A 27,834-nucleotide genomic window follows, 5' to 3' on the forward strand; every position below is an offset into this window, starting at 1 on the left:
ATCATCTGGTGATCTTCTTGAAAGACAGTTTCCTGGGCCTGATCCTAAGATTCTGATTCATTAGGTTGGGGTGGGGCACAGAATCTGCATTTCTAACAAGCCCACAGGTGGTGACCACACTTTGAGAATCACCAGTGTAGCTAGCAGTCAGAGAGAAAAGAGATCTAAACTAAGAATATTGATTTGGGGGTCATCTATATAGCAGAAATAGTTCAAATTTTGGGTTTACAGCCCAGACAACTATTATCCCCTAATGGGTCTTTTTGCTTCCATAATTCCCCAATACATTTATATACAGAAATCAGAGACATTTTTTAAAATCATAAATTCTGCTGTTTCAGTAAGCTGCATACAACCCTGCAATGGCTTCCCACTGTTCTTGTTTCATTCTATCCAGTGTCTGAACCGTGCTGCTTGATCTGGGCGTCTTCTCCAGCCCCATCCCATGTCATGGCCCCTCTCTCACTCTGCTCCAGCCACACTGATCTTCTTTCAGACCACAGTCACATTCTTTCCTATCTCAGGTATTCTGCTCACATTCCTTCCCTGCCAGAACCACTCTGCCCCACCAGTGAGGGCCACCAACTCCTCCTCACCCTCCTGATCCCAGTTTAGGTATCACCTTCTTACAGAGACTTTCACCCCCTTGTTAATGGTTTTCTGCCTAATCATGTTTGTGTTCGTCATCACTATTGTCACAGTCAAACATTTGATTGTCACAATCAAACAGGGATGCCTATTTCTTTGCTTATTATCTGTCTCTCCACTGGACTGTAAACTCCCCCAGGGTGGGCATTTCTTGAATGAATGAATGAATGAACCATTGCAAATTATATTCACTCTTATGTTCCCAGTGGCTCAAAAAATATGTCTTGAATTGAATTAATTGTAAAGTACTGAGAAGGGGTACAATAAAATTAAATGCAGAAATTCAGGGAATGTCTACATTTTATAGGAACTGGAATAGAATGCTAAAGGGAAAAAGAACAGGAGGCATAGAGGTAGGACACTTTCAGAACAGTGCCCTAATTGTCACATAAAAATGTATGTGTATTATAATATGCACACACATATATACACATAAATACAGTTATATTCATGCATAGGGACAGATATCTAAATGCCTACATCCTGTATGGAGAGACATTTGGAAGAGGAGGAAAAATAACTTTCATGAAATAACACTAGAGAAAAAAGTTTCAAAGAAGCAGCATTAACAATCAATTGTCAGAACCGTAAGGCAAGAGATTACGAATTGTGACAGCTGAGCGGCGGGAAGATTATTCCTGGGCATGAAGGTGTTTTCATTTCACTAACACAATATGTAAATTACAGTTTACCAAAGTTCTTTCATCACCAGTTCATTTGATCTTCAGGAAAAAAAGTCTCAAAAGACAGGCAGGATAGCTCTCACCATTTTCCACAACAATGTGGGGAAATAGAAGCATAGATTGTACTTTCAGGAAGTTTGGTGGTATCTCTCATTATAAATTTCATACACAATAATAGATACCTACTATTTATACAAAGATTCTTCAAGGCCAACCATGATATGAGCAAACAGGGCCAGGGAACAATAATAACTTAGAAAGACACCTCCTTAGGGCTTCTCATGTTCTCCTCCTAAATCAGGTATTTGATCCCAGTAGCATTAGAATCTGGGAATATTGTAAATACTATTTGGAAATGAATAACTTAAGACTGTTTGAAATGGTAATGATTCATCTCCCTCTGGTTTAATCAGACTACTAACCTAGGTTTAGTGGAACTGGTAGATGCCAGCATTAGGCACAATTAGCTCCTAACATCTGAACCACACTCTAAGGGACCAAGTACAGGATCTTTTATGTGTCCAAATAGCAAACATTAACATGAAGTCCCTAGTAGACCTGAATAACTAAAACTGGGGACATACTGTTGGAGGGAAATGCAATTATTGGTTAGGAGTGAAGATACGGTAAAGAACTGTCTGCATTGGTTGTCTGTGTCTATTAAAGCTCATGGTTGGGAATACCTTTTCCCTCACAAGCCCTGGATACCTGTGATTACTACAAAACCAAGCTCATGAAATAGGAAAAAAGGAAGTTACAAGCTTCTCGAAAGTGTTTTAATTTTACCACTACAACTGAATGTGTAAATTAGTTTACCAAAGTTTTCTCATCATCACTTCACTTGATCCTCACCAACATCTCAAAACACAGGCAGGGCAGCTTTCACGGTTGTCACCTGAGGCCCAGGGAGGTCAAGTGGAAGACTAGCTAGTAAGCGGCAGAGTCAGGACAGGACAGGAGTCCTGGGCTTCTGCCTCCACACAGAGCAGCCTCACCACACTCAGATCAGATAGGGCTCCCCTTCCCCCTCCGCACCCCCGGAAGAAAAGAGTTCTCTTCCTGTGCTATCACATTGCACCAGCAGGACGTTTGGCCTGTACATGTCTGGTCACCTTGTAGATTTGTAAAAAAATAAATAACAAATGAGACCTGAATGTGCCAAAACATGTGTCGCAGGTAGTAAGTGTCTCAGAATGTCAGGAGAAAGAAACAATTACCTTATTTTTAGGACTATAAGATGCACCGGACCATAAGATGTGGCTAGGTTTTAGAGGAGGAAAATAGGAAAAAAAATTTGAAGCAAAAAATGTGGTGAAATATTTAATAACCTGTGACCCCGCTCCACTGCCGCCCCCCCCAATAGTGAGCCAGGTAAGCTACATTCAGACTATTAGACACTCCCCCATTTTTCTCCCAAATTTTGGGGGGAGTGCATCTTATAGTCTGAAAAATATGGTAACTGTGATGGCTTTTATTCTTCTTCTTAGGTGTTTGTTCCAGATAGTCACTTTCTCCAGGGTTACAATGTATTTTTTTTTTAAACATTAAGTCAGTGAATACTTCTAGGGCTTTGCTGATTCTTAGAGGATTTTGAACTATGGTACAGGTGGTAAGCTCCAGTGCTGGATGAGGAATGAACTGGGGCTGCCTACAGGGTTTAAAACATACTTAAAGGAATTAAACTAGGGAAATGATACACAGGGTGGGGAAAAGGTAGGTTTACAGTTGGGATTACACAAAACACAGTTTATTCTTGTGTTATTATTTATTAATTATGATATTACTTCCCATACGAACAACTGTGAACTCACTTTTGCCCCTCCTTGTATTGGGTAATTGGTGCCAAGGGAAAGACTGATAACTTGGATTTATTAACAGTGACTTTTAAAAATTGAGTTTTGATTGCGTCTTGGCCTTTTAGCTAAGATCAAGTGTAGTATCTGTTCTTATCAGTTTAAAAATTGAGTTTTGAGGTGGGAGTCCTATTAGTACTATTGATAGTGTCAGTAGTTCTGTACTTAATGGATACAGAGATAAGGCATAGAGATGGGCTGAATAAACTGAATGAAAGAATACTTTCAGAGCCATGTCTTAACTGTCATAAAAGATAAACACACACAAAATGACAGGTATCTAAATGTCTAGCTAGCTGTATGGTTGGTCACTTGGTTCAGGTAGAATACTATATGAAATATGCTGCTTACTTATATGCATGTATATGTAAAAACATTAATTAAGGTTATGTACTTTTGAGCAATGCTAAGCTGGTGAAATTCTATACCTGAAAATTCTGATGATACTTTTCACATAGCTAATATATGATCCCATTGAATGAACAGCTTGGATACCCAATCCCTACTGGCTAAGTAGATTGCTTTTTGTCATTTTTTTCTCTCACTCTCTTCCTTTCATTCCCCCCACATACACACATACACAGACACATATGTACACACTATCTTTACAAAACTCAGTTAAAGGCTTTAAAGTGTTCCATTGTGCAAACCACTGTACTAAGTGCTGTCAGGGAAGAGAAATGCCTGGATGAAGCACACAATTCCTGACCCTCTTTCTACTTTCTGAGTCTGGCTTTGAAAGTGGGTTTGAATCTTAGCTTGGACATGTTCCAACTCCATTTTCTTGTGTGAGTTCCTCATTTCTCTACACTTTTTTCAGCTTTTTAAAAAATGAATCTGTGAACTAGAAATAATAATATCTAATTTTATGAGGTTGTCAAGAGGATCCAGTTGGGTAATATGGGGAAAACATTTTGCACAGTGCAAGTCATTGTTGTCATTATAATTACATCATTTTGAAGAATCTATATTCTCGAAGAGAACATAGACTTCAACATGGCTAAGTCTAACAGAAGCAATTAGCAACATAATAAAGGCAACCTTTAAATTTAGCTTTGGGAATAAAAAAATAAACTAAGCAGAACTGATAATTTTTCCATGTTCTTTAAATACTATCCCCTTTTGCTACTAAATAAATAATGATGTCTTCAGAATATCAGTTAAATGCAACACAGAATTATATATGGGAAAGTGGTCTCATTTTTAAATTCAGCAAGTTGGCCGGCTCAGCAGAGGTAATTCAAGAACAGAATGAGAAAATGGAATGAATAGTCTTTAAAAGGTGTCCTCTATTTCTGAAATACTATGATTCCATTGTCAAGATACTTGATGGAGTTTCCAGAGATATAAAAATGACAATTCAGAAAAACAGCATTTTCAAATGGTAGTTCCCTTCCTCTTCTTGTTTCCTGATTTTTCTCAATTATCTTTTGAAAAACTGGCCTTGGAACTGAATTGATATTTATCTCATGAAGAAAGAAGAGTTATTTTGAATAAGTTGAGTTACTAAAGGAAGGGCTCTATTAAATAAAGTCCTTGGGGAAGTGAATTATTTATTGATTCAGGTTATAGTATAAAGTTGAGGTGTCCTCTTGCCATTACATAAGGAAATTAAAGAGAAAAGGATAGGAAATGCATGCCTTAAAAATATGGGGATAAACCAAGCACTAAGTGTTGCATGTTGATTGTGGTGGGGTGGGAGGATGAGCAGCATGTAAATAAGAGAATAATCCTGATGTTTGAAGTTTATGAAATTTAATCTTTAAAAAGATTGGCTTATGTCAACTAAATCTCTAACTAAAATCTCTAAAATCTCTTTTATTCCAAGGCAGCTCACTTGTAAAAGAAGCTCCTTTCACACATCTTGCTTTCTTACAATTTCATTCTTTCGTTCATCAAAAATGTATCATTTATTACATACTAGCAATGAGGAAGACAGCCATGACCCCAACCTTGAGGAAGGTTAAATTCTAGGCACAAGAATGGCCAGAGAGAAAAGAGAAGAAGGAAAAAAAGCTTCCTGGACAGCTCAGAGTGAACATCCACTTGCCGAAGGTTCAAAACGTGCTGAACAGTCTAGTAATCTAAGCCTCCCCAGCAAACCCCTCCATAATAATCTGGGCATATTCAGCCAAACTAAGTCTTTAAAACAATAGCATTTGTTAAAAATATAAGGTATCAAAATAAAGACAGATAAACTAAAGGGGAGAAATATGAGAATATTGTCCTCTTGGGGAAAAAAAAGATTGATGTAGTGTAATGTGGCTGTGATGAAATGTTTTTTCCACTTCCCATGGTGGGCCATGTGGTACATCAACAATTTAAATTACTCCAAAATTAGACCTGGTTTTAGGATTTACTAAAAAAAGTATTTTGGAAGGAGGTCATTGCTTAAACAATTCCTTTAATCAAAAGTCAGAGGATTTACTCAACTGATGGTGCCAAACTTTCTTCACGAAGACTACCATGGTACATCACTTCCTCCATTCCCATCACTCAAAAGGGCAAGAGGATCAAATGGATTTTTAAATACAGATTTCTGGTTTGTATAGTTCTTTTTCATCTTCTGGAAATTGATTACTAGACTTAATCAAGATTTCTCTGTGTATCATTAACCAATTTAGCTTCCTCCCTTTTAATTTAATTTATTTATTTTTTATCACAGTGAGTTTAGGAGAGCCCAGTTTTCAGTCCTCTGTGGATTCATGTTTTTCACCCAAGCCTTGAGGGAAGCTAAACTTAAAAGTAGGAAAATAGAAATTAAGAGTGATCAGGACAAAAAGCTTTAGTACTATGAAATTTGGACTCCTTGTCACAAGCTGAACGAAGCAGCAGTTTTTGGTTTTGATTATAGGTTTACTTGCTATTTTAATAAACATGAACCAGTATTCAAACTTTTAATATCCTGCTGCTTAACTATTTCCAAAGAGCCATCCAGCTCTTTTAAACAGCCTTTGTTTTAAAATTTTAATTTGTTTGGCCAAGTCTCACCTTAGAAGGCTGTAGCCTCATGGTAAACTCTTTTATAAGTTGATTTCCAGAATCATAAGCAATTCTTTTATTTCCCCCTCCCGACTAAGTGCTTCCTCGTGTGCCAAAATTGTCGGCGCTGACAGCTTTTCAGCCTTGTTTTATCTGGTTCCCACAGTAAGCATGAGAGACAAACGCAAGAATGTGTCCAGCGTTGACTGGACGCATCATGACTACAGTGATACTTACAGCTCCTCCAGGAAGCGGAGACTGTGCAGAGGACTCGGGGGCAACTGACTGATGTTGTTCATGCTGAGGTCTCTGGAGGGAAAAAGAGACAGCATGTGAGGAGCGGCATATGCCATCACAAGGAAATCCAGCTGTTCAATTCACACATTTTCAAGCAGTACAGTCAAATGAACTCATTCTTTTGCTTGACAAATGAATCGCTATTTTGCATCTTAAACATATTCCTAACCTCCCACCCCACCCCCCACCACCATGGGCTCACTATCCAGTTAGAGACCCTAGGAGGACCTTATATGGACTCAGGATGATTTAGACCATTCATGAGCATGGTTGTAATTCTTCACGTTAAAACTACTTGAATAGGGCAGCAAGGAAAGACAGAACTCAATGCTAGACATAACTCAACTTTGTGTCTCGCTTTAAATTGTGTGACAAAAAGAAATGTCCTCACCATGCAACCCTGAAGTCCTGCTTCTATGGCACTATGAACACCTTGTAAAATGTGTTCATAGAAAAAAATGTCTTGATTCAAAGGAACTTAAAAAAACAAAACAAAACAAAACAAGACAAAAAGCCCATTCCCTCCTTCTAACATGTTCCTTTTGCAGGTTCTCAGATTGCATTAAATAAGTGAAATGAACCATAAAACAAGGGTGTAATGCGATCCTGCTCTGCAGCACACTTCCTGCTGGGCCGCACAGTAGTTCCTGGCGCAGGAAACAACAAGCCACTTTGGGCAGAACTCAATCAATTTTTGTTTTAAGTGAAACTCCATGTAATTAGAGTTTATTTTGTTTTGACTTTTCTGTTTTTGTTTTTTTTTATTGTGCCCCACATAATCCTTCAGCGTCACTGGTATATGCCGTCTGTATCTCAGGTCCCCAAAGCCTGACTGCTGGACTGATTTTGATCAAGACCCACTAAGACTTTATATGATGGTCAGTTCAAAGTTGACTTAAAAAAGGCTTGTTGCTCAAACCCGAAGATTCAGAACTACTGCCATTATAATCTCAGACCAGGTCTACATACTTATAATTTACCTTGAGACAACACAATGAGCTTCATATTTATTTTTTTGGTTGTTGATTTAATTGGTGTATAACATTGTTTTAGGTGTACAACATAATTTGATACAGGTATATATTGAGAAATAATCACCACAACAAGTTTAGTTAGCATCTGTCACCACACACAGTTACAAAAAAGTTTTTTTTCTTGTGATGGGAACTTCTAATATTCACTCTCATTGCAAGTCTCAAATACTCAACACAACGTTGTCGACGAGAGACGCCATGCATGCATTACATTCCCCGCACTGATTTATCTCATAACCGGAAATTTCTCTTTCGATCACCTTCACTCATTTCACCTGTGAGCTTTTAAAAAAAAATCTGGATTTTTCCTGCTATTGAAGTGGCCACATCCATTGTACCTACTAACTGATTTCAGTATTGATAGCTTGGTTCCTTTATCAAATATTAACTTTTAATCAGTAAGGCTAAGAATTGAGGGACCATTCACTTTTTGTCTTTAAAAAGCTACTGGTAGGAGCATTTTAGACCTTGCTTCCCGGCAATTGTCCTCAGGTTTGGCTCAAATAAACTCTTATAAAACTAAGAAAAAGCCACTAATATGAATAAGGAAAATAAAATATTTTGTTAAATGTTTTAGAGTGTGGTAAAAAAGAAGAATTATTAATTTTAATGTCAGTGAACAATCGTATAGCTGAGTTAAAGATGATACTCTCAAGCTAAAGCTAAACAATGCCAAACATACAGACTAAAAAAAATTCTATTGTCCACATTTTAAAAATCTGGATTTTTCTGGCACTGTTGAGATAAGAGAGCCAAATAACTGATTAGCATTTTCATTTTTTTGTACAGATATTTCTCTGAAGTAACAGAGTTGTTTAGTTCCCTGAACAGACATGGATTAAATCAGTCAATGAAGATTCTGGATTCCTCACAGTGACTGTGTAGTCTCTCCATTGGACATGCTACTTCTCAGGGACATTCATTTATGTTAGAAATTATATCCCACTATTTCCTACCCAGGATCAAGGTGGTTGTTTGCTCTTGCGGCATGTTGGATGGTAACGCAGATCAAACCAGTCTCAGCGTGGAGACAGCTGGCGAGGACAGCACTCCTCTCGTGTGTATTTCTGTGTGATGTGCAAATCAGTTTGGGACAAACATTAATCTTCTCTATGCACAGAAAGCTCTAAGTGGAATGAGGAAACTGACACATTAAGGAGATTCATAAGCATTCGACATTATTTTGATATTTATTACTAATTTCAGGTACCTGGAAGTGAAGCTCACATATAAGCATCCACTCTCAGGGTTCCCCCCGGGGAGCACTTTCTGTGGGAAGGCGGCAGCAGGAGTGCAGGTGTTGTCTCGGGCTTGAATTCAGGCTTCTGCATTCACTAGCTGCGAGATCTTGGGAGTACTAACCTTCCTCTGCAGGAGTCCTTGTATTTAAACAAGGGTATCTCTACATTAATAGTTTGAAACCCTATGACTACCTGTTTGCAATCAGAAGAGAGTGGCTCAGTTTTCTTATTAAAAAGGAGAGTGCCTCCCTTTCCTAACAGGAATTAATAACTTCTCCATGTTACTTGACATTGTGGTTCCTTTCGGAAAATGAACTAGTACCGCTAACCCTAAAACTTATCACCTGTTCTTGAACACAGGCTGTTTTTTTTTTAAATAGCTTCCAGCAATGCAGATAAGCTGATAGCAGAAAACAACTTTTTATAACAACAGTCTAAGGTGAAATGAAGCAGGCCTTTGAAATATGAATTCATATAAATTCAAAGTGGGAAAAGTGAAGTTTAATGGGCTATATTCACTTTTCCCTTTTGTGGGCACCCTTTGCATCATGTTCAAACGTAGTTGTGGTCTTCCAGGTCAGGGGTTCCCAAGCTCTCCATGGGGAGAAGACAGTTTTTAAAAGTTTCTAATTTGCGGCGGGCTTATATTTTTATAAAACATAATAAAAACTAATTACAAAAAGTAAAATAAAACCATAAAAATACACAAAGTAGAAGCCTCAATATTTTATGTGATTCAGTAGAGATCATTCAATTGCTGTAAAAGTTCTAAACCTTTACTCTCAAATTCTTCTCTGTTGTGAATCAGAAAAACATCCGTGGGCAGGAGGGGCCCTCAGACACCTCCTCGGTTAGTACTGCTTTTCTCATTCTTCTCACTCTTCTTGCCTTTCCGTCAAGAAGGGCAAGGCTTAAATTACTTGAGTAATTTAACTAACTTTGAGTCTAAAATGGTGGAATGAGAACAACCTTTTCACTCCGTACAGAAATATCCTCATTCTGACTCTTAAATTATTTTTAAACTTCTCCTTTCATTTTTCTATAATATTTGGTCTTTCGGACACCTGGAACACGTATAACTTTAGCAGCACATGAGGGGGTCTTAAAATCATTTCCAACCGTGCACATTATTTACTTCTTAAACTATTATTTTAAAGAATGGCTCTATTTTACATCACATTTTGCCCATGATTCAGTTTCCTAAAATCAGTGAGGCAATAGAATAGATTTCTCTATTTTTTTTTCAAATTTTTTTGTCAAGATATTAGAATTAATTTTGAAGAACTGGTCACTGGGTACAAAGATCTCAGGAAAAAAATTGATGATTCATTGTGCTACGATGGTCAGATATGTTAAACTCCTCTGCCCTGTCTTACCTTGCTTCAGTCTACACGTCGACAACCACGTCTGGTCATGTAGAACAGGGGCTGCAATGTTCTAAGGGGGGCTTTGACTATATATTGGAATCACCTCAGGAGCTTTAAAAGATATTACTGCCTGGGTACTACGCCCAGAGTTTCTGAGTTAATTTGTCCAGTATGGGCCCTGCGATTTTTAAAAGCTTCTCAGGTAGTTTGAATGTTCAGCCAAGGTTGAGAACCACTGCACAGGAGCACCTGTAAGATTCTAGCTGAGTGCTCCGAGCTCTACAACTCACTCAAAGTTTAGGAGGCTTAAGATGATTGAAGGTACTGTTTCCTGAGACTAGAAGACTCCATCCAAGCAGGCAGCATCTTGCTCATGAAAAGGATTTTGTTGCTTGTAGCTCTATTATTTTTCTTCATCGACAAATATTAATTGAGCATTAATTGTGGGCAGGTCTAGGAACACAGTGGAGAATGAATGCAAGTCATCCCACTGTCCCTATGTCTGTAAGATGCTGAGTGTTAATTCTACAATAGGGCTTGCTTCTGGATCTGGCCTCTCGGTCCTTGTCATACTTATAACTGCGTACTGTGTCTCCTCATTCTAGGTCATCTTCCACACTGTGCTCAGAGAGGTGGCCCGAGAAGTCCACCTGATCGTCACTCCACTCAGAGCCACTGTCAGCCAATAGGAAAGACATCTGCCCCTCCCTAGGTGGATGATTTGGAAAAGGGCTCCTCCCCTGGAGGCATGTGTAAATTACAGAAAAGGTCTTTCTCCCTGAAGCAGCCACAGAGTAGGATGAAGGCCTTGGCAAGCAGAGCTTGGCCTGGAGTTCAGCCCCCATGGAGGAGCCCCTGCTCAGCTGTAGCCATACAGCTGAAGTCCCCTGCCTGAGAACTTCAGGCCTCTTGGAGGAACTAGTGCCCCAACTTGTTAGGCTTTTCACGGTCTGGCCTAACATTTGTTCCACCTTGATTTGATGCCACTTTTCTCTGTGCAATGTGTGCTCCAGTTTCACTGAAATTCTTACTGTTCCCCTTGGCATCTCTCTGTCTTTACACCCGTGATTCTCTGTATCTAGAATTCATTAGTTTCTCGATTTCCAAATGACTCCTCCTGTGCTCCCCCCGCTTCCCACCCCCCCTTTAAGGTCTAGCTTTACATACCCTTGTGTTTCGGACACAAACTCTTATCTTTCCAGCTTAGTTGTTCTCTATTTCAACCTCTAGTCCTTTGATCCTTGTGGTATCAAAGCCTTGTTTTAGCCCCAGTCTCACTCAGATGATGCGTTGATCACCTGCATCACTAAGCCACCAACACCCTCATGGCCCCAGTGCCCGTCTTCTGTTTCATTCCCCTGGCAAAGCCCCAGCTCTGGAAAAACACTCTAATTCTTCTCTGTTGCTATCCCAGGGCACTATTTTCGAGTGATACTAGAAAATAAAAACTTGCAAGTGTGCAGATTAGTGACCATAAATTCATGGCCTTTGTGGGCTCTCAGCACTGCTGAACAATCCTGTTATTTGTTATTGCTCAGTTTACTCCCGCAGGGACTGCGGCTAGCTTTTACTGCTTGCCTCAAACCTCTTCATCAACAACCACTCCCATTATGGGACACCTTCCCTCTTACTTCACGTAAATGAGTGGAATTCTCGGGACCACCAAACACATAATGGGCCACATTCTTGTTCTGTCTTATGGCCTGCTCACTCTGCCCACACTTTTCTCCCTGCTCAGACTTGCTCTTGGGTCCCCCCTCCCTCTGGGAAGCTACAGCATCTACCCCATGAATAATTCCTTTGAATTCCTGTATTTTTTTTTAAAGCTCTTCTTCTTCTGTTTCAATGTATACATGTAGTTAAGTCTTTTCCATGGGGAAAACAAAAGGAAAACAGGGTCTTTCAATGCCATGTCTTCCTTTACCTGTTACCCAATCTCTCTCATTCCTTTTGGGGCTGTTTTGGGTTTACAGTTGTAGTCTTCACTTCCCATTCCCTTTCCAAGCACAACACACAAGCTTCCATCCTTACACTCTAATAAAACTGCCCTTGCCACAGACACAGAGACCTCCATACTGTCAAAGCTAATGAGCGCCTGGCTTGCCGGGCCTCTCTCTTGAGTTAGATGGCGCTCTTTCTGGAAACTCTATACTCTGTTGTTTCCAAGTCATCATTCTCTCAGGATTCTTTTCATACTTTCCCAACCTTGCTACTTTATAGACTCCTTTGTGGAATTTTCTTGTATCTACCCCTTAAACATCCATGTGCTCTGGAGCTGTGCCCTTGGCCTAGTGCTCTTCAGTCTCTACCCTTTATTCTTGGAGGCGATGGCTCCCAGGGGCTTAAGTATTACTTAAAGGCCCATAACTTTCTAAATTCATATTCCTAGCATTAACCTCTCTCCTAAGTTTCAGAATCATATAACTAACTTCCTCCTGGATGTGTCCACTTAGCAATCTTACAGGAATGTGCCGTGTCCGAAATGGAAATCATTACTTTCTGTTGTTCCAAAATGGTTTGTTTTTCTGAAGAGCCAGTTTCTAGCTAATGCCATAACTGTCTTCCAGGCAAAAATGCCTGAATCTCGGATACCGTCAAGCCTCCCTTCCTTCTTCATCATCTCTGCCCTTCCCCTTTTCTGTCTCCTGACTCTGCCCTGCTGCAGGCCCTCACTGCCTCTGACCAGTCACCCGAAATCGCCTCCCAGTTCTGTGGCTGGCTGCCACCAGTCGTCCCTGTAGGCCACCTTCTGAATGGCAATGAGAACAATATACACAAAATTTCAAAATTAGCCAAATCACCACCCTACTTAAAACCTTTCCAAATGAAGTCCACATTTGTTAGCGTTGCATATAAGCTCCATCGTGTGGTGCACCAACCCTTCACCACCAACCGTCTAATGTCCAGAGTGAGAATACTGATTCTAATCCATCCTTCAAGCTTGGAGGTAAGATGTCACCTCCTCCAGGAAACCTGCTCTGACCTTTAAGGTTAGTGTATGTGATTTGCTCTGTCTCCTCCGGTATCACTGCACACAGTTATCAACATCACATTGAAATGAAATGTTTAAATCTGTCTCCCACAGGAGGTTGTACTTGTGACGAATGGCCAGCTTTTTTTTTTTTTTAATTTTAGTACTTCCAAGTCTAGCCAAGCTGTGCCATGTAGAAGATACTTAGTGAATGTTGAACTGAACCCTCTTATACTGCTTTCTTTCTGTGAGTGAGCAAATGATCATATCCATTTTTTAAAAAAAATATCGCGTTTCTCATCATCTGACTATACTGCTCCTCAGTGTGAGGTATATAACTGTCTGGTATAAAACATTTTTGGAAAAAAACCCTACTTTGTGTTGTGCCCACCTTCCACAATGAATTTTGGTCATCACCATTAGAGTTGTGGTTTCTCTTTTCAGTTGACCTCTTTGCTGTCTGTCCTAGGGATTCCTCAAAGATTCTCATTCCTTGAAAGCTCCCGCTCTTCCCCGACTTTCAAGCACCTCTGTGCTGCGGCTGCTGCTTCCCCCTCTCATCCTTCTCTCCTTCTTCTTCTTCTTCTTCCTCCTCCTCTTTCCCTCTCTTTCCTGCTATGTTTCCTTTTCTCCTCCTTCTCTTGCTAAAATGTCTTTTCTATCATTTCTCGTGGAGGGAGGACGGCGGCAGGCACTTAGTCCACCATCTTAAACTCCAGCCCTACTTTCCATGCTTGAGGCGGCACACGGGTCAGTGAACAAAGAGGCCATTTCTTACAGTGCGACTGTTAAACAAATCAAGAAAACAACAAAAAATGGTTCTTTAATCTCTGCCACAGTTGAAGACAAATATTTTCTTCTTTAGCAGCACAGTGAAATTTCTATTTCTTCTGAGTACAATCATTTCAAGCTTGTCTTGAGAGATCCAGCAGCAGTTAGCTTTCTGCCAGACGCTTTTGTTAACAGCGGATCCAGGCTGGAGCTGTTCCCGCACTTTTTAATTGATCACTTTTCAAATATGTTTCTGAAGATAAGCCGTGAACTTCAAAAGGGAAGGTGCAGGCTTGAGTAGCATTTTATGATAATATGAATAATGTTATTTCCAGGTACTTTTCTCATGTTATTGTTTTTAACTCCAAAACAATGCACCTTTGAAAATTATTTTTTACTGAAGTATGACATATATGGGAAAACGGATGAATCTTAGCTGTCCCACCTGATGAGTTTTCAGTGTGAACACACCTGGTACATGGCCATCACCTCAGAGGTTCCCTCACGTTCCCTTCTACTCGCTGTTCCCTCTGAAAGGAACCAGTCTGCTCACTTCTAACACTTGGTGTTAGGTTTTGCTTGGTTTTGATCTTACCATAAATGGAGTGATACAATGCATAGGTTTTGCTTAAAGAGTTTATGTTTTGCTTAAAGAGTAAGGATTTCTCATACACTCCTGTTCCCACACATGCATAGCCTCCCCCATTATCAACAGGGCCCACCAGATGATGGTATGTTTGTTACAATCGCCCAAAGTCTGCAGTATACACTAGGGTTTACTGTTAGTGTTGTACATTCTGTGGACTTGGGCAAATGACATGTATCCACTATTATAGCATCACACAGAGCATTTTTACTACCTGAAAAATCTTCTGTGTTCTCTCTATTCATCCCTCCTTCCTCCTACCACCCCTCGTGGCAATCACTGAATTTTCTACTGTCTTCATAGTTTTGCCTTTTCCAGAATGTTATATACTGAGAATCATACAGTATGTGGCTTTTTCAGATTGGCTTTTTTCTCCTAGTAATGCACAGCATAGGTTTTTTTTTTTCTAGCTCACTTTGTTTATGAGATTTATCCATGTGTAGTCCAAACAAAGCAACAGTTTATGTCTTCTCAATCTAATATAGTATGTCATTTTATTATTATACCACAATTTATTTATCCACTCAACTGTTGGGTTGAATATTTGGGTTCTTTTCAGTTTGTGGCTATTATGAATAGTGCTGCTATCAACATTCTTAAGTATGTCTTTTGTTGAACATAGTGTATGTGTGCTTGCCTGTCGGGTATGTATCTAGGATTGGAATGGCTGGGTCTTGGTGCATATATGTAGAAATTTACTATTAGATCCCACCAGATAGTTTTCTAAAGTGGTTAGACTGATGCATACTCCCACCAGTACTGTAAGGAAATTACAATTGTAAGGAAATTACAATTGTTTGACATCTGATTGTTTCCTGTAAGGAAATTACAATTGTTTGACATCCGATTGTTTCCATTTGTAATAATCAAAATTGGTACTATTTTTCTTTTAAATTTTAGTCATCTTAGCTAACTTAGAGTGGCATCTCATATTGGTCTTAATATGCATTTCCCTTGTGTCTCAGACAGTTGAGTATCTTTTCATATGATTTTTGGCCATCAGGATATCCTTTTTTATAAAGTGTAAAGAAGAATGTTTTGTCTTATTTGATGACCTTCATATTAAAAGTAAAACTTACTTGTAAAACATGGAACTATACATTGATATGTAAAGGACAAGCTCATAATGTTCTCATTCTTATTCTCATATTATTATTCTTCCCGAGGTTTCAAAAGTATTCTTTGAAATAGCTGATAATGTAATAAATAGTTAAGAGTATGTATTCTGGAGCTATTCAGCCTTAGTTTGAGTCCTGACTTTGCTGTTCCTGAGCTGAACAACCTTCAGCAACTTACTTCACATCTCTGCACCTCAGTTACCTAATCTATAAAATAGGGATGATAATAATAGTGTCTGCATTGTAGAGTTGTTGTGCGAAATAATTGAGCTAATGTAAGTAAAGTACTTAAAATAGCCCTTGGCATAGTGTAAGCACTACCTGTTTTGCTGTCATCACCACTGTAATTGGATGGCTTAATGTTTTACACATTGAAACTCTTACTTGTACAGACATAACAAGAGTAGAGAAATGTTAGCTAATTGATGGTTATGGTTATTTTGAAAATATTTTTTAAATGACAGGATAATTTAAAAAATGTTTAGAGACAGCTGGCTTATGTTCTATTGGTCCCTTTGCTTCATTCATAATGTTTTAATGGAAGCTTTGTAAAGACAGAAACTCAAAGCAAAGCTCATTTGAAAAAAATTACATTATCATTCTGATCTCATAGATAGAAACAGTGGATGTGACTGGGCATTCATCTGCCTTATTTATATTATATCAATAGCAAAAGAAGAAATAAGATAGTTATTTGTGGGGAGACCACTTATCTAAAAATCTCACATCTTACAACACATCCAAAGTAGAAAAATAAGCAGATAACAAAACAAAACCAACAGAAAATAACTAGAACAAATCAAACTCTTTTTGAACAGTCAGAATCAAAAGCCCACAAAGATAGTCATGAATGTTTACGAACTTTTCTCAGAGGAAGAGGTCCCTATCAGAAGTGAAGTATTTTTGATTTGGGCAATCTTGTTATTTTAGTTTTGTTTTGTTTTGAAATTCATAGCAACAAGTTACCAGTGGGAGGCAGACTCAACAAGGCAGGTAATGATGTGGGAATGCAGATGTAAGAACTACAATCAATAACAATGAATAATAATAACAGTAATGTCATAAAACACATAGGTCTTTGATCATTTATTGTAACAGCTATAGATATATCAAAAGCTTTCAACCAATTTGGAACCGATTTTTCCCCCCAAGATAGTATAGCACCTGATACATTCTAGAGGACTATCCAATTAGCAAAAATCATCAGAAAAGTTTAAGTATCTAGGAATAACATAAGGTTCTACCTCTTCTGCCTTTCTCTATGTTCTATGAACAATTACTAGCCTTGAACTTGCTCCTGTGCTACAGATCTGCATTTCTATCAGCTTTCTTTTTGAATTTCTCTATGTGGTTAATCAATCAGCCACCTAAAATGCAATACATTTCAAACTGAACTCATTATTTTCTCTTTCCCCCAAGCCAGCTTTCCCCTCTGTGTCTCTTCATCTTGTTTAATACAGTACCATTCTTTCAAGCAACAAAACTAGAAACCAATGGTTTGTTTACTCATTTTTTTTTACATTATCCTATCCTTCATCTCCACTCTCCTCTAAATGGTCATTAGTCCTATTGATTATATCCCTGAAATGTTTCTGAAATAATAGTAACTAACATTTATATGACACACAATGTCCTCCCAACATAATCTAATGAGTCTTTAGATAACAACCCATTTTACAGATGAAGAAACAGAGATACACAAAACTTCGATTTTCCCAGGGTGACACTAGCGGTAAAGGGCAAAGCCAGAGTCTGAAAAAGGTCTTTCTGACTCCAAAGTTAATGGGATTGGACCCTTTGCAGCTACACTGCATTCTGGAATCCATGCTTTAATTTCCAGTTTTTCCTTCCATAGCTTAAATTTAGGTTTTAATATGTGCTTGTTCTTTTCACTTCTAAGTACTGTGCATGTAAGGAGGAGCCTCGGACCCTCAGAGCAAGTCTCTCCACCTCTCTGCACCTGTTCACACATTTGTGGCATCTCTGGCTGCTCTTTCTTTTTGGACAGTCCCCTTGGGAGTGAGCCTATTCAGACTCACCTCTCTGGGCCACGTACCCTACTTCCATTTAGCCTCTGGACATCATCTTCTTGTACTGCTTAGCTCCATGGTCTACGGCCTCTGGTCTATCTCTCCCTTAGCTCCAGATTCCAGAATTCCAGTTGACAGCCAGGGCTTCCCACTTTTCTCAGAGAGGAGATCGAGCAATTGCAATGAGTCCTTAATGGTCCTCTCTACCTTCATTTTCTCCCTTTTCCCAGTCCATCTCAAGTTATCTTAATTTTCCCCCTAAAAGATAAAAGAACTAGTATTTTATATTGTGCTTCCTTTTTTTGTTTAATTTTATTTTGGTCTAGCACTTTACAGTATACAAAGCACTTTCATACCCACAAATTCTTCCCAACTTTTCTTACCAAACCAGAAATTTCAGAACATAATTTAAACTATGTTTCCAAAAAGCTGTTTCAAAACCTTGTGAAACATTTTTTTCTCTGCATGAGATATTTGAACATGGATATTTCCAGAGTCCTAACTAACACTGTGCTATAATTCACAATATTATCATCCACTTGAGTAACATATTCTGTTTTTCTTTATGCTTAAAACAGAACAAAACAATTGACTTTGGAACTAGAACAAGGTTTCTCAGCCTTGAACCTATTGACATTTCAAGCCGGATGATTCTTTGTTGTGGGGGTTGTCCTGTGGACTGTAGGGTATTAAGCAGCACCCATGGCTTTCCCCACTAGATGCCAGTGGCCCCTCTACCCACCCATTCATGACAACCAAGAACTTTTCTAGACAGTTATGGGTCAAACTGTATCTCCCACTCCTCGCAAAAATTGTATGTTGAAGTCTTAACCCTCTATAACTTAGAATGTGATTGCATTTGGAGACAAGGTCTTCAAAAAGGTAATTAAGTTAAAATTAGTTCATCAGAGCAGACCCCATTCTGATACAGCTGGTACTCTCATAAGAGGAGGAAATCTGCCTGCAGGCAGGGACAGAGAGAAGACCATGTGGAGACACAGGAGGAAGACCACCCTCTACAAACGGAGGAGGGAGGCTTCAGAGCAAATCAACTATGCTGACTCCTTGATCTTGGAAGGCTCCCCTCCAGAGCTGTGCTAAATGGCTGTTGGTTAAGCCACCCAGTCCGTGGTGCTTTGTTATGGCAGCCCGAGCAAACTAACACACAGACATTGCCAAAAAAATGTCCCCTAAGGTCAAACTGCCCCTGGTTGGGAATCACTGAACTAACACCCACAAATTACACACAGGAACCTGTTAATTTTACCTTTGGTGATGACAGAAAAAGTAAGTTTTCAATGATTTTTTTTCTTTAAAAAAGGAAATTGAAAGGGACCTTCACTCCACACTCCTCCTTCACACCATTAATACCTTTTAGCAGATAATTTCATTTCTTTATTATTGGACAATGAAAATATAAAATAAAAGGCAGAGCAAAAAGCTATGTGATATGGTGCTTATATAACCCAGGGAGTGCCTTTGGAGCTGGGTCATTGGGTCTCTCAAATAATTCTGGGCCTGTGGCTGCGCTTAATGGCTCCACGATAATTACCCAGAAAAGACCTCCAAGGCAATATTTCAAAGAAAATCTTCCAAAAGTTTTCATTAAAGGAACTATGTCTATTTTATTTCACTCAGGCAGAAATTCCTATTGTTTTTTCTGCCCTGTGCAATAAGTTAACACGGTGTGACTATGGGTCCCTTTCATGCCAGCAGGTTGAAATCTTTCCCATCCACATTCCATCTAATATCCTGAGGTGTGTGTAAAGGCACTGAGGTATTACGTAAAAGGGTGACTCTGATCCATCATCCTACCCTATCCTGTGGGTTCAAAGAGGCCTTTGCTGGTTGCCCAGCATCTGCAGAATGGAGTCTGGATGCTATCTAGCTGTAGAATGACAAAGGGAAATAGGTCGCAGATTTGGAAAAGGGGCCAGGGTCTCAAATGACGGTTCTGCTACTATGTTGCTGTTAGAACTTTTCTCTTTTGTGCTTTTGTGGTCTGAACTTCCTAAGGTTGTATTGTAATACCTATTTCATCTGCCACGGTGAGGACTAAACGAGGTAATGTAGGTGCGCGCCGGTAGCTCAGTGTGTGACGCTGGAAAGGGCTTCACCGGTTGTTGGCCAAAGTTCCCACCGTCCAGTTCTATTTCACTGGATTAGGTTTACCTCCCTTTAAACCTTTCCAAATAGTCTGTATTCCAGTCACACCAAACTGCCTTTGATTCTCCCAATGTGTCCTGAGGTTTTGCCTTTGAGATTGACACAAGAAGTTTTTATTTCCAATGAACTTTCTGTTCAAGGGAAGGGGTTTGGAGGAGCCTTGTGCTGCGGTTTCCTGCTCCCAGGCTTTGCTAGAGCCGTGCGGACTCGGGAAACTGCACGTCAGGCGCCTGGCTCAGGGCCGCGTCCAGAGGAAGCAGTCATCATCTGCTCCTAGTCACATCTGCCTGCCTAGATCCCACTCATTGCTCATTCCTAAGCATTCTCCCACTTCCTGCTTCCACTCCTGGCCCCGCCGTCGACGCGCCACATGGCAGCCAAACGTAGCTTTTCAAAACAGAATTAGATAATTCCCTAGCACTGTCTGAAATCCACCAATGGATTCCTGTTTGCTTCTAGATTAAATCCAAATGCCTTAGCGTGGCTGACAGGCCCTGACTGATCTGGCTCCCGCCTAGCCCTCCATCCTTGCCCAGACCCACTGTCCCCTGGCTCACCGGTGATACCTGCCGCCCTGCAGCTCCTCATATACCCCAAGTGCTTCCCCCCCCAGACCTTTTCTGTGCCATTTACCTACACCTACAGCGCTCCACTGCACCTCACCCTCCCTTCCAAAGGCTGGCTCCTCTTTATCTTTTAAAAAAAATTCTTACCCAAGGATGTTTATTGATTTTAGAGAGAAAGGAAGGGAGAGAGAGAGAAACATTGGTGAGAGAGCAAAACATCAATAGGTTGCCTCACGTAGGCACCCGACGCGGGGGACCAAACCCACTACCTAGGTGTGTGCCCTGACTGGCATCGAACCTGCAACCTTTTGGTGCATGGGACGGTGCTCCCACCAACTGAGCAACCCAGCCAGGGTTCCTTTTTATTCCTAAATATCACTTGGTCAGATAAGTCCTCTTGAACTTCCAACCAGACTAGTTCTTTTCCCACCTTTCTTTGCTCTTCTTTCTGCCTCCTCCTACCCCCCTCCCCCTCCACGACCCACAACTTGCCACCACCACTCATTTCACTTAAAACAGTTTGTGGTCACATCTTCATTTACTGTCCCATCTTCTTTCTTGAATGCTGTGAGGGCCGGGGGAGGGGGGTGCGAGATCACCAGCTTTCAGCTCCGCCTCAGGCACGTGGTTGACCTCGGATACATTCCTATGTTAAGTGGCTGCCCAGCTGAAGGAACTCTGCGTCCTCTGTCCTCTGACGTTATTTTCTTCCTTTCTTACTTCTAGGACGATTACTTTTACTAAGTATATTTTTGTGGGTCTCAGAGGATAGTATAGATAGTAGATTAAAGAATACTGTGTCTTCTTTGTGTCTTCTTTAAGCAGTTGGCTAAATTGTATCTTTAAAAACAACTACTATAAATGCTAATCTATCAAATAGATACTAATGGATAGAAAAAATACAAAAGAATGCAATAAATCTCATCGACTAATTTTTGAGTTAGGTTCTAGTTGAATATGGGAGATGTAGAAACATGACTGTATTTCAAAATGAAATAGAAGGGCATGGACTCTATTTCTATTTTGCTATTGAAGAGTTCGTGAGCCCTCAGAGATAAGTAAACCCCTCCCTAAATCAACTTTTTTCTCCCATTAAATGGGAGAATCTTTACTGTTCTTAAGTCAGTGGTATGGGCAATGTGGATGCAATATTTATAAAGCATGTTCTGAGATCCTTTGAAGTGCCTACAATGTACTTATTATTTTTGCTCTTGTTATTTTTGCAAGGCTTTTAAGCATTTTAACCTCAAAACAAAGTAGTAAAAACAGAAATGTAATTATCCAAAAGAACAAAATGCTACAAGATGGACCCTGAGTTGAATTCAATTACCTAAGAGTTTGATTTAAACATCCTTTTCTTTAAAGCAAAGATGAGAGACACAAAGTTTCTCCATGTTGCAGTGGCACTTTTCAATTATGCTGGGGAAACTATTTTCCAGCTTATTGTCTTCCTTTCATCCTGATCTTCATAGATCAACTCTATAGATACACTATTCCATTTCAGATAAACTGTTTTTCCATTCAATTTAACCAAGATTCCAGTAGAGGGAGCAGAGTCAACAATTAAAAGAGAGATTTAAAAAACTCAGACGTTCAATAGTGAAAAGAGCAAATGCTGAATTGATTTGAGAAAAATGTAATTTTAGTGCCAATAACACGGTTTATCTATTTGTCTTCCAAATTATTGCTGTCATAAAGGCGATTGTCTGCATTTCCTTAACATCTGCTAGGAAACACTCATTTATATGATTATGAATGCCTCAAGAGCAATAAGTCACTGATGAACTTTTAAAAACAACCAGAGGAGTAATCATTCATTGTTATTGGTTAATGAGTTACAAAGCTTAAGGAAGTGCAAAAAAGTATAACATTTAGAGTCTTTTAGACCAAGTCTGACTACATATAGAATCAGAAATTTAAAATGTCAGCCAGTGTAACCTATATCAAATGTGTAATTATTAACTGAGAAGCGATGGAAGAGAAAAACAACGGGGAAAAGTCCAAAAGGGAAAGCCCGTGCTGTGTCTACAACGAGTCTTGTTTAAGGAACGGAGTCACGTGTGGGAACTCAGCAAGCACATGTTGCTGATGAAGTAGGAAGAGTAACAAGGGCAAGGAGCTGTGCCAGCCATGAGGAAGTGAGTGTACCAGTCTTACTACAAACTAAACAGTAAGACACAGAGCTCCAGCACTCACGGAAACTCACTTCGGTGGTCACATCGCCAGTCCCAGCTGCCCTGGAGTTGGGGCTTGCGTAGCTTGGGCGGCTGTATGTGGCAGTCCTACCAACTGTGTTCTTGGCAGTTTGTTGTCATGAAAAGAGGCCGTTATTTAAAAAAAAAATTCTCAGGAAAGCTATTTGAATTATCAGTGATAAGATAAGGATATATCCACAAATACAGTAGTGTGTACTTTTAAGTGTGTTTTCATGACTAGAAACTTTTTATGCTTTTATTTTACTTTTTAAAATTAAAAGTTTAAGTCAAAGTTATCATATATATACACACATGTATTTACATTTGTACTTATATACATATGTATGATATAATATTTTATTGTTATGTACAGTTTAAACGACTACAGGCTTTATAATGAAAAACAAATACAAAAACAAGAATAAGTTCTCACTTCGGCAGCACATAGACTAACATTGGAATGACATGAGAAGATCAGCATGGCCCCTGCATAAGGATGACATGCAAATTCATGAAGCGTTCCGTATTTAAAAAAACAAAACAAAACGAAACAAAGTCCTGTGCCCCACCTTCCACATCTGACTCCTACTTCCCGGAGGCAACCACTTGCGCCTCTCAGTCCAGGGCAGTGATTCTCAACCTTCTCCACCTCATGGCACACAGACACTAATGACTAAAATTCTACGGCACACCAAAATATGTATTTTTTGATCATCTGACAAAAAATAGGTTAAATTTTGATTCATTCACACTAGATGGCTACTGTTGTTTGACTGTTGTCATTTTTTTACTTGACAATTGAAGGAAAAGGGGTCAGTGTCCCTGACTAAATAGTCAGGTAGTGTGTGTCTTAAAAATTCTTGCAGCACACTGGTGGAAAATCACTGGTCCAGAGTCTCTCAGGGGCCACTTTCTTTAGACTGTAACTTTCCAGTCTTCTACCAGTGTTGATATGTGTGGTGGGAGTTTGGGCGGTGAGGAGGCAGTTGTCTGGCTTTGCGAGCCAAGGGAGATGTTTAACTGCTTATTATTAAGACTTTTCAGTGACTCTTTCTATTTTGAACAATACTTTGACCTTCAAAAGTACCCCTCTGTAGGGTTTTGTGTTGGAATTGGCTTGCTTCTTGACTTGTTCCATGCTGTTTGCTAAGTCATTTTTTAAAAATTTAATCTTTGTCATAATTTTATCCCTACTAAGTCATTTCACAAATTTGTTAACACATCCTGTCCACTATACTTGTTTCTCCTGTTCTCTTTGTTGGTTTCTGCTACTTAAAATACTTTTCTGCCACTTGAGATAAACGTGTTTAATCTGTAAGGGTTTCTGATATTTTTCTTAAGGTAAAACTACAATACCAATTATTCAAATATCTACTTGTTTTAAGTATAATGCTTTATTTTTCTAGTCCATACCAACCTGATTAAAAATAGCTGTGATTTGTTTGTATGGCATTGTTCCTAGTGACTAGGAACTTTTTCCATAGCACTGAGGAACTTTAATCTCCAATAAGTTTTTCCTTCCCACATTATTCTGAAAGTTCTAGCCTTGGCTGGCATGACTCATCTGTATGCTGAGAACTAGTTCTTTTGACCATGGTATGTTATCTGCCATTGACTTCTTCTTCTTGCTGTTGCCTTGACTTGTGGTGATGTGCTAAGATGCTACCAATGATCAGTCAATGGTGCTCCAGATGCTCAACCCAGGCATTTTCCACCTGAAACTAAAAAGTGTTCAGTGCTCTATTGGTATCACCATCACCAATGCCACCACCATTAGCAATGCCACTGCTTTTAACCCGAGTTTTGCAGTTAGGCACTTTAGATACCTCTTAGGAGGGTTCTGGGTCCTCCATGTAAATAAACTCTTTCTCAGTCATGCTTGAATCCCAGAACAGAGACAGCTTGGGTGCAAGGAAAGTAATTTACCCCGAGTGATCTCACTATAAGTCTGTATGCTTCCAAAGAGTGTGTCTTTAAATACTGCATGTCCAGAAACATCTTTCTGGACATTTTCCATTAGTTGGGGAGGGTGTCTTGAAGGAGATGAGATTTCAGTAGTGTCAGAAGAAGTATAGTGGGGTGAGGTGGGTGTTCGAAGGGAATGGTTGGGAGTTCCAACTGGTGAATTTGGGTAACTTTGCTCTCCGCCCACTGATGTGGCTGGTGACAGTGTCCTGTTAACTCCCTCAGTAGTGTGTGAGTCCCATCTGATGCGGTGCTCAAAGAAAACAACTTTCCTAAGTAGTGGAGCCCTGTGTTTCAATCATAGATATATTGGTGATTTTTCTATCCTATTAGCGTCTCCAAGCTAACTCTCAATGTCCCAAGGTGGTACTAAAATGACGAAGAAATAAATGAGACATACAGAATAAAAGTCTTCATTTTCTAAGTAAGATAAAAATGATAAAAGTTTCTTAGTCCTGTAAGATCTAATATAAGAGCAATCTTCCCATAAAAATCACTCCCAGATTTTAGTTGTGTGGGAATTAATCTTTCTCCACTAAACTTATAAAGAACATTTTTACTTACATTAAATAGGTAATCACAATGTTTCTACTATCGTGGTGTTCTAAGAGGCCTCTGCCACTTAAAGTGAGCCTTAGAAAGATGTGTTGGCTAAGGTAAAGGGAGGGGGAAGAGGGAAGAGCATTGCTGGTGGGAGAACAGCATGCATGAAAGCATCAGGGCATAAGAGAGCAGGCTGTTCTCCAGAAACTACACACAGGTTGGCATAGTTGAATGGGGATTGCTTGTGTTGCAACACGACCCGACACACGGCTGGAAAAGCATCAAGGGCCAGAACCAGACCATGCTGGCCTCTTCTGTGATGTTGAGAAGCTCAGATTGTCCTGGAGGCGCTGAGAGCCACTGCACGATTTTTAGGAGAGATATGACATCATCTTTGGATTTAGTAACACTCTTGGGTGTTAGTTCCTTTTTTTAAATTTAAAGACATAAAAAGGGAGCCATGTATTGTTTTTGGTGATTGTGTAGTATATTTTAGTTCATTTTCCCTCTTTCTTGGTAGCAAGCATTGGATTTTTTTCATTTTCAATCATTTTTGTGCACATGCATATTAATTTTGAATTAGACACTGATAGGCTTAAATTAGCACAATTCTTCACACGTTCTTTCCTTTGTGGTCAAGCAATCTTCCTAGATGCATTTTTAGGAGACTTACATGTCTGCTAGCTTCAGGCTGGCTGTAAGAATCTTCTTGAACCCTCTTGCAGTTTCAATTAGTCATAGATCAAAACAATAATGTGGACAGATTAAAGCAGAAGCCCTCATGCCTTATTTCCTAATATCATCTGTCTTTGCTTTGAAAAGCACACCAACGGAATCTTCTGCATCTGCACACCCCAAAGGCAATTTAATCTCCCTTGGCCAACATTAAAGCTTTAAAGTAACTCTATGCTATGATGTATTTTTCCTCCTTTTCCAAGTTCAGGCATTATATAATTCACTTTTTATCAGCCTCATTCTTTTAGATGGGCATTTTCCACATTGTTTATAGTTTTTAACATCATCTAAAATAAACCTCACAAGGTTAAAGTAAATTGATTTTTCCACATATTGTCATATGAAAACTGAATATAAACAAGGACATAATCTAGAGTCTAGTAACACATGTTGCTTTGTAATATTTTAGCTAATCTCGTGTTTCAAAAGCTTTTGGAAGTAAACTGATCATTTACATATCTTAAATACAAAAAACAATTTCTCCCCACTTACTGGATCTATTTTGGAATAGTTTTCCCATCTAAATTCAATCTTATCTTTAAAATGCCTCAATTTTTTCAATGTTAAAATTTCATACCAAAATTTAAAAAAACTATTCTCTACTTTAATGCCTTTTAAAAAAACTTAAATTTTTCTTGGTTATTCACGGCTGCCATTATAAAAACACCAGTACCTGCACTGGGACATCTTTTGTTTTTCTGAAGTTTCAATGATTTCTTAAATTTAAATATTTTATTGCTTCTGCTATTAGAGTTGTCTAGGTTTTTCAGCCCACCCCAGTCCCTCAGGCAATCCTCAAACCCGTATGAAAACACCACTGTGACAGCACCAGCACCTGCACTGGAACATCTTCTGAGACTACTGAATGTCATTCGTGGGACTCATTGTCTTCACAACAAATGAAGGCAGATAGATTTGTTCTATTTGGGGGGTTTAATTTGGGAATTCTTTCTCCTTTGCCATGATTGGGTTATTAGTTCATAAATCAGGCAGTTGTCAATGAAAAGTGAAAGACTTCTTCGTGCGTAGCTTTTATATAATTGCAATATACACTCAACATGCATTCAGAAGATCAAGAATCAAGCTTATCAAGAAAACAAATAGGATATGGAAGAGAGTCAAAGGCTCCTCTTTAAAGAGGCTTTAGTGTATGGGATTTGTACCGTAATATCTGACACTCAGAATCCTATTACATGCCTTGGCTGGGTTTTGAGAGGCTGAGGCTGCTGGAAGACTGACTCCAGCAAAAGTGAGGCATTACTCATCTGCCGGGCATGGGTATGACTCCAGCTCTTCAGTGGGTGCAGACGAGCACCAAGTGCATCACTTCAGGGTCTGGAGGTCTATATGTAACTGTTTTATAATTTCCTTCATTTCAGATAATAACACCAGGAATCTGTTCAATTGAATAATCATATTCTGAAAATTAAGAATGAGTTAGGTAATCACCCCAAATTTACCCTTCTTTTTAAACCACATCTTAAAAACATTTTTAAATGAATTAAACAGATAGGGTAATGGAAATTAATAAAAAATCTTATTCATTCTTCAGTCTCTGAAAATTCAGTTTGTCATGCTGATTCATTTAAACTCCATTTATTCATCATTCAATGAATTAATAATGAACTTTTAAAAATGTTGAATAAGTGTTAATTTATAACCATGTTATGTAATTTTCCCTCAAATCATAATTCACACACTTATCCACTCATTCATTGATTCAGCCAACATTTATTGGGAAGCTTCTAGGTTCCAGACCCATGAAAAGTACCAGGAATGCAAAATCCAGTATGGACTATTAAAATCCTCAGACAAGATTGTAATCTCTTTGAAGGCAGAGATTTAGTGAAAATTAAATACTCAAATATGATTATGCTTATGCATGAATTATTATAATATAATATATGTGAACTAAAGCTTCAATCTATGGATTTATTGAATACTCTAGGAGAGAAAATTTAACCTGAAACCATGACGTTTGTGCCCAGATGTTCCCAGTGAATTATGCTACCCACGTAGGATT

At 39.1% G+C, this 27,834-nt stretch overlaps 1 protein-coding gene, 1 non-coding gene and 1 pseudogene across 2 annotated transcripts in view; 2 read left to right on the top strand and 1 right to left on the bottom strand.

Moving 5' to 3' along the window:
* LGR5 (leucine rich repeat containing G protein-coupled receptor 5) overlaps positions 1-27,834 on the bottom strand; it is a 143,398-nt gene that overhangs the window by 79,540 nt on the left and 36,024 nt on the right. The window contains exon 2 of the mRNA XM_045829364.1: positions 6,404-6,475. Coding sequence (XP_045685320.1) covers positions 6,404-6,475 — 72 coding nt within the window. The remainder of the gene's footprint in view (positions 1-6,403; positions 6,476-27,834) is intronic.
* LOC123813164 lies at positions 3,233-3,354 on the top strand (annotated as a pseudogene).
* On the top strand, positions 22,994-23,099 carry LOC123813195. Its single transcript, XR_006784687.1, has one exon. It is a non-coding gene; the product is annotated as a U6 spliceosomal RNA (small nuclear RNA).

The sequence above is a fragment of the Phyllostomus hastatus genome, unplaced genomic scaffold (assembly GCF_019186645.2).
Source record: "Phyllostomus hastatus isolate PE091 unplaced genomic scaffold, TTU_PhHast_1.1 phas_scaffold_93, whole genome shotgun sequence".
Taxonomy (NCBI): domain Eukaryota; kingdom Metazoa; phylum Chordata; class Mammalia; order Chiroptera; family Phyllostomidae; genus Phyllostomus; species Phyllostomus hastatus.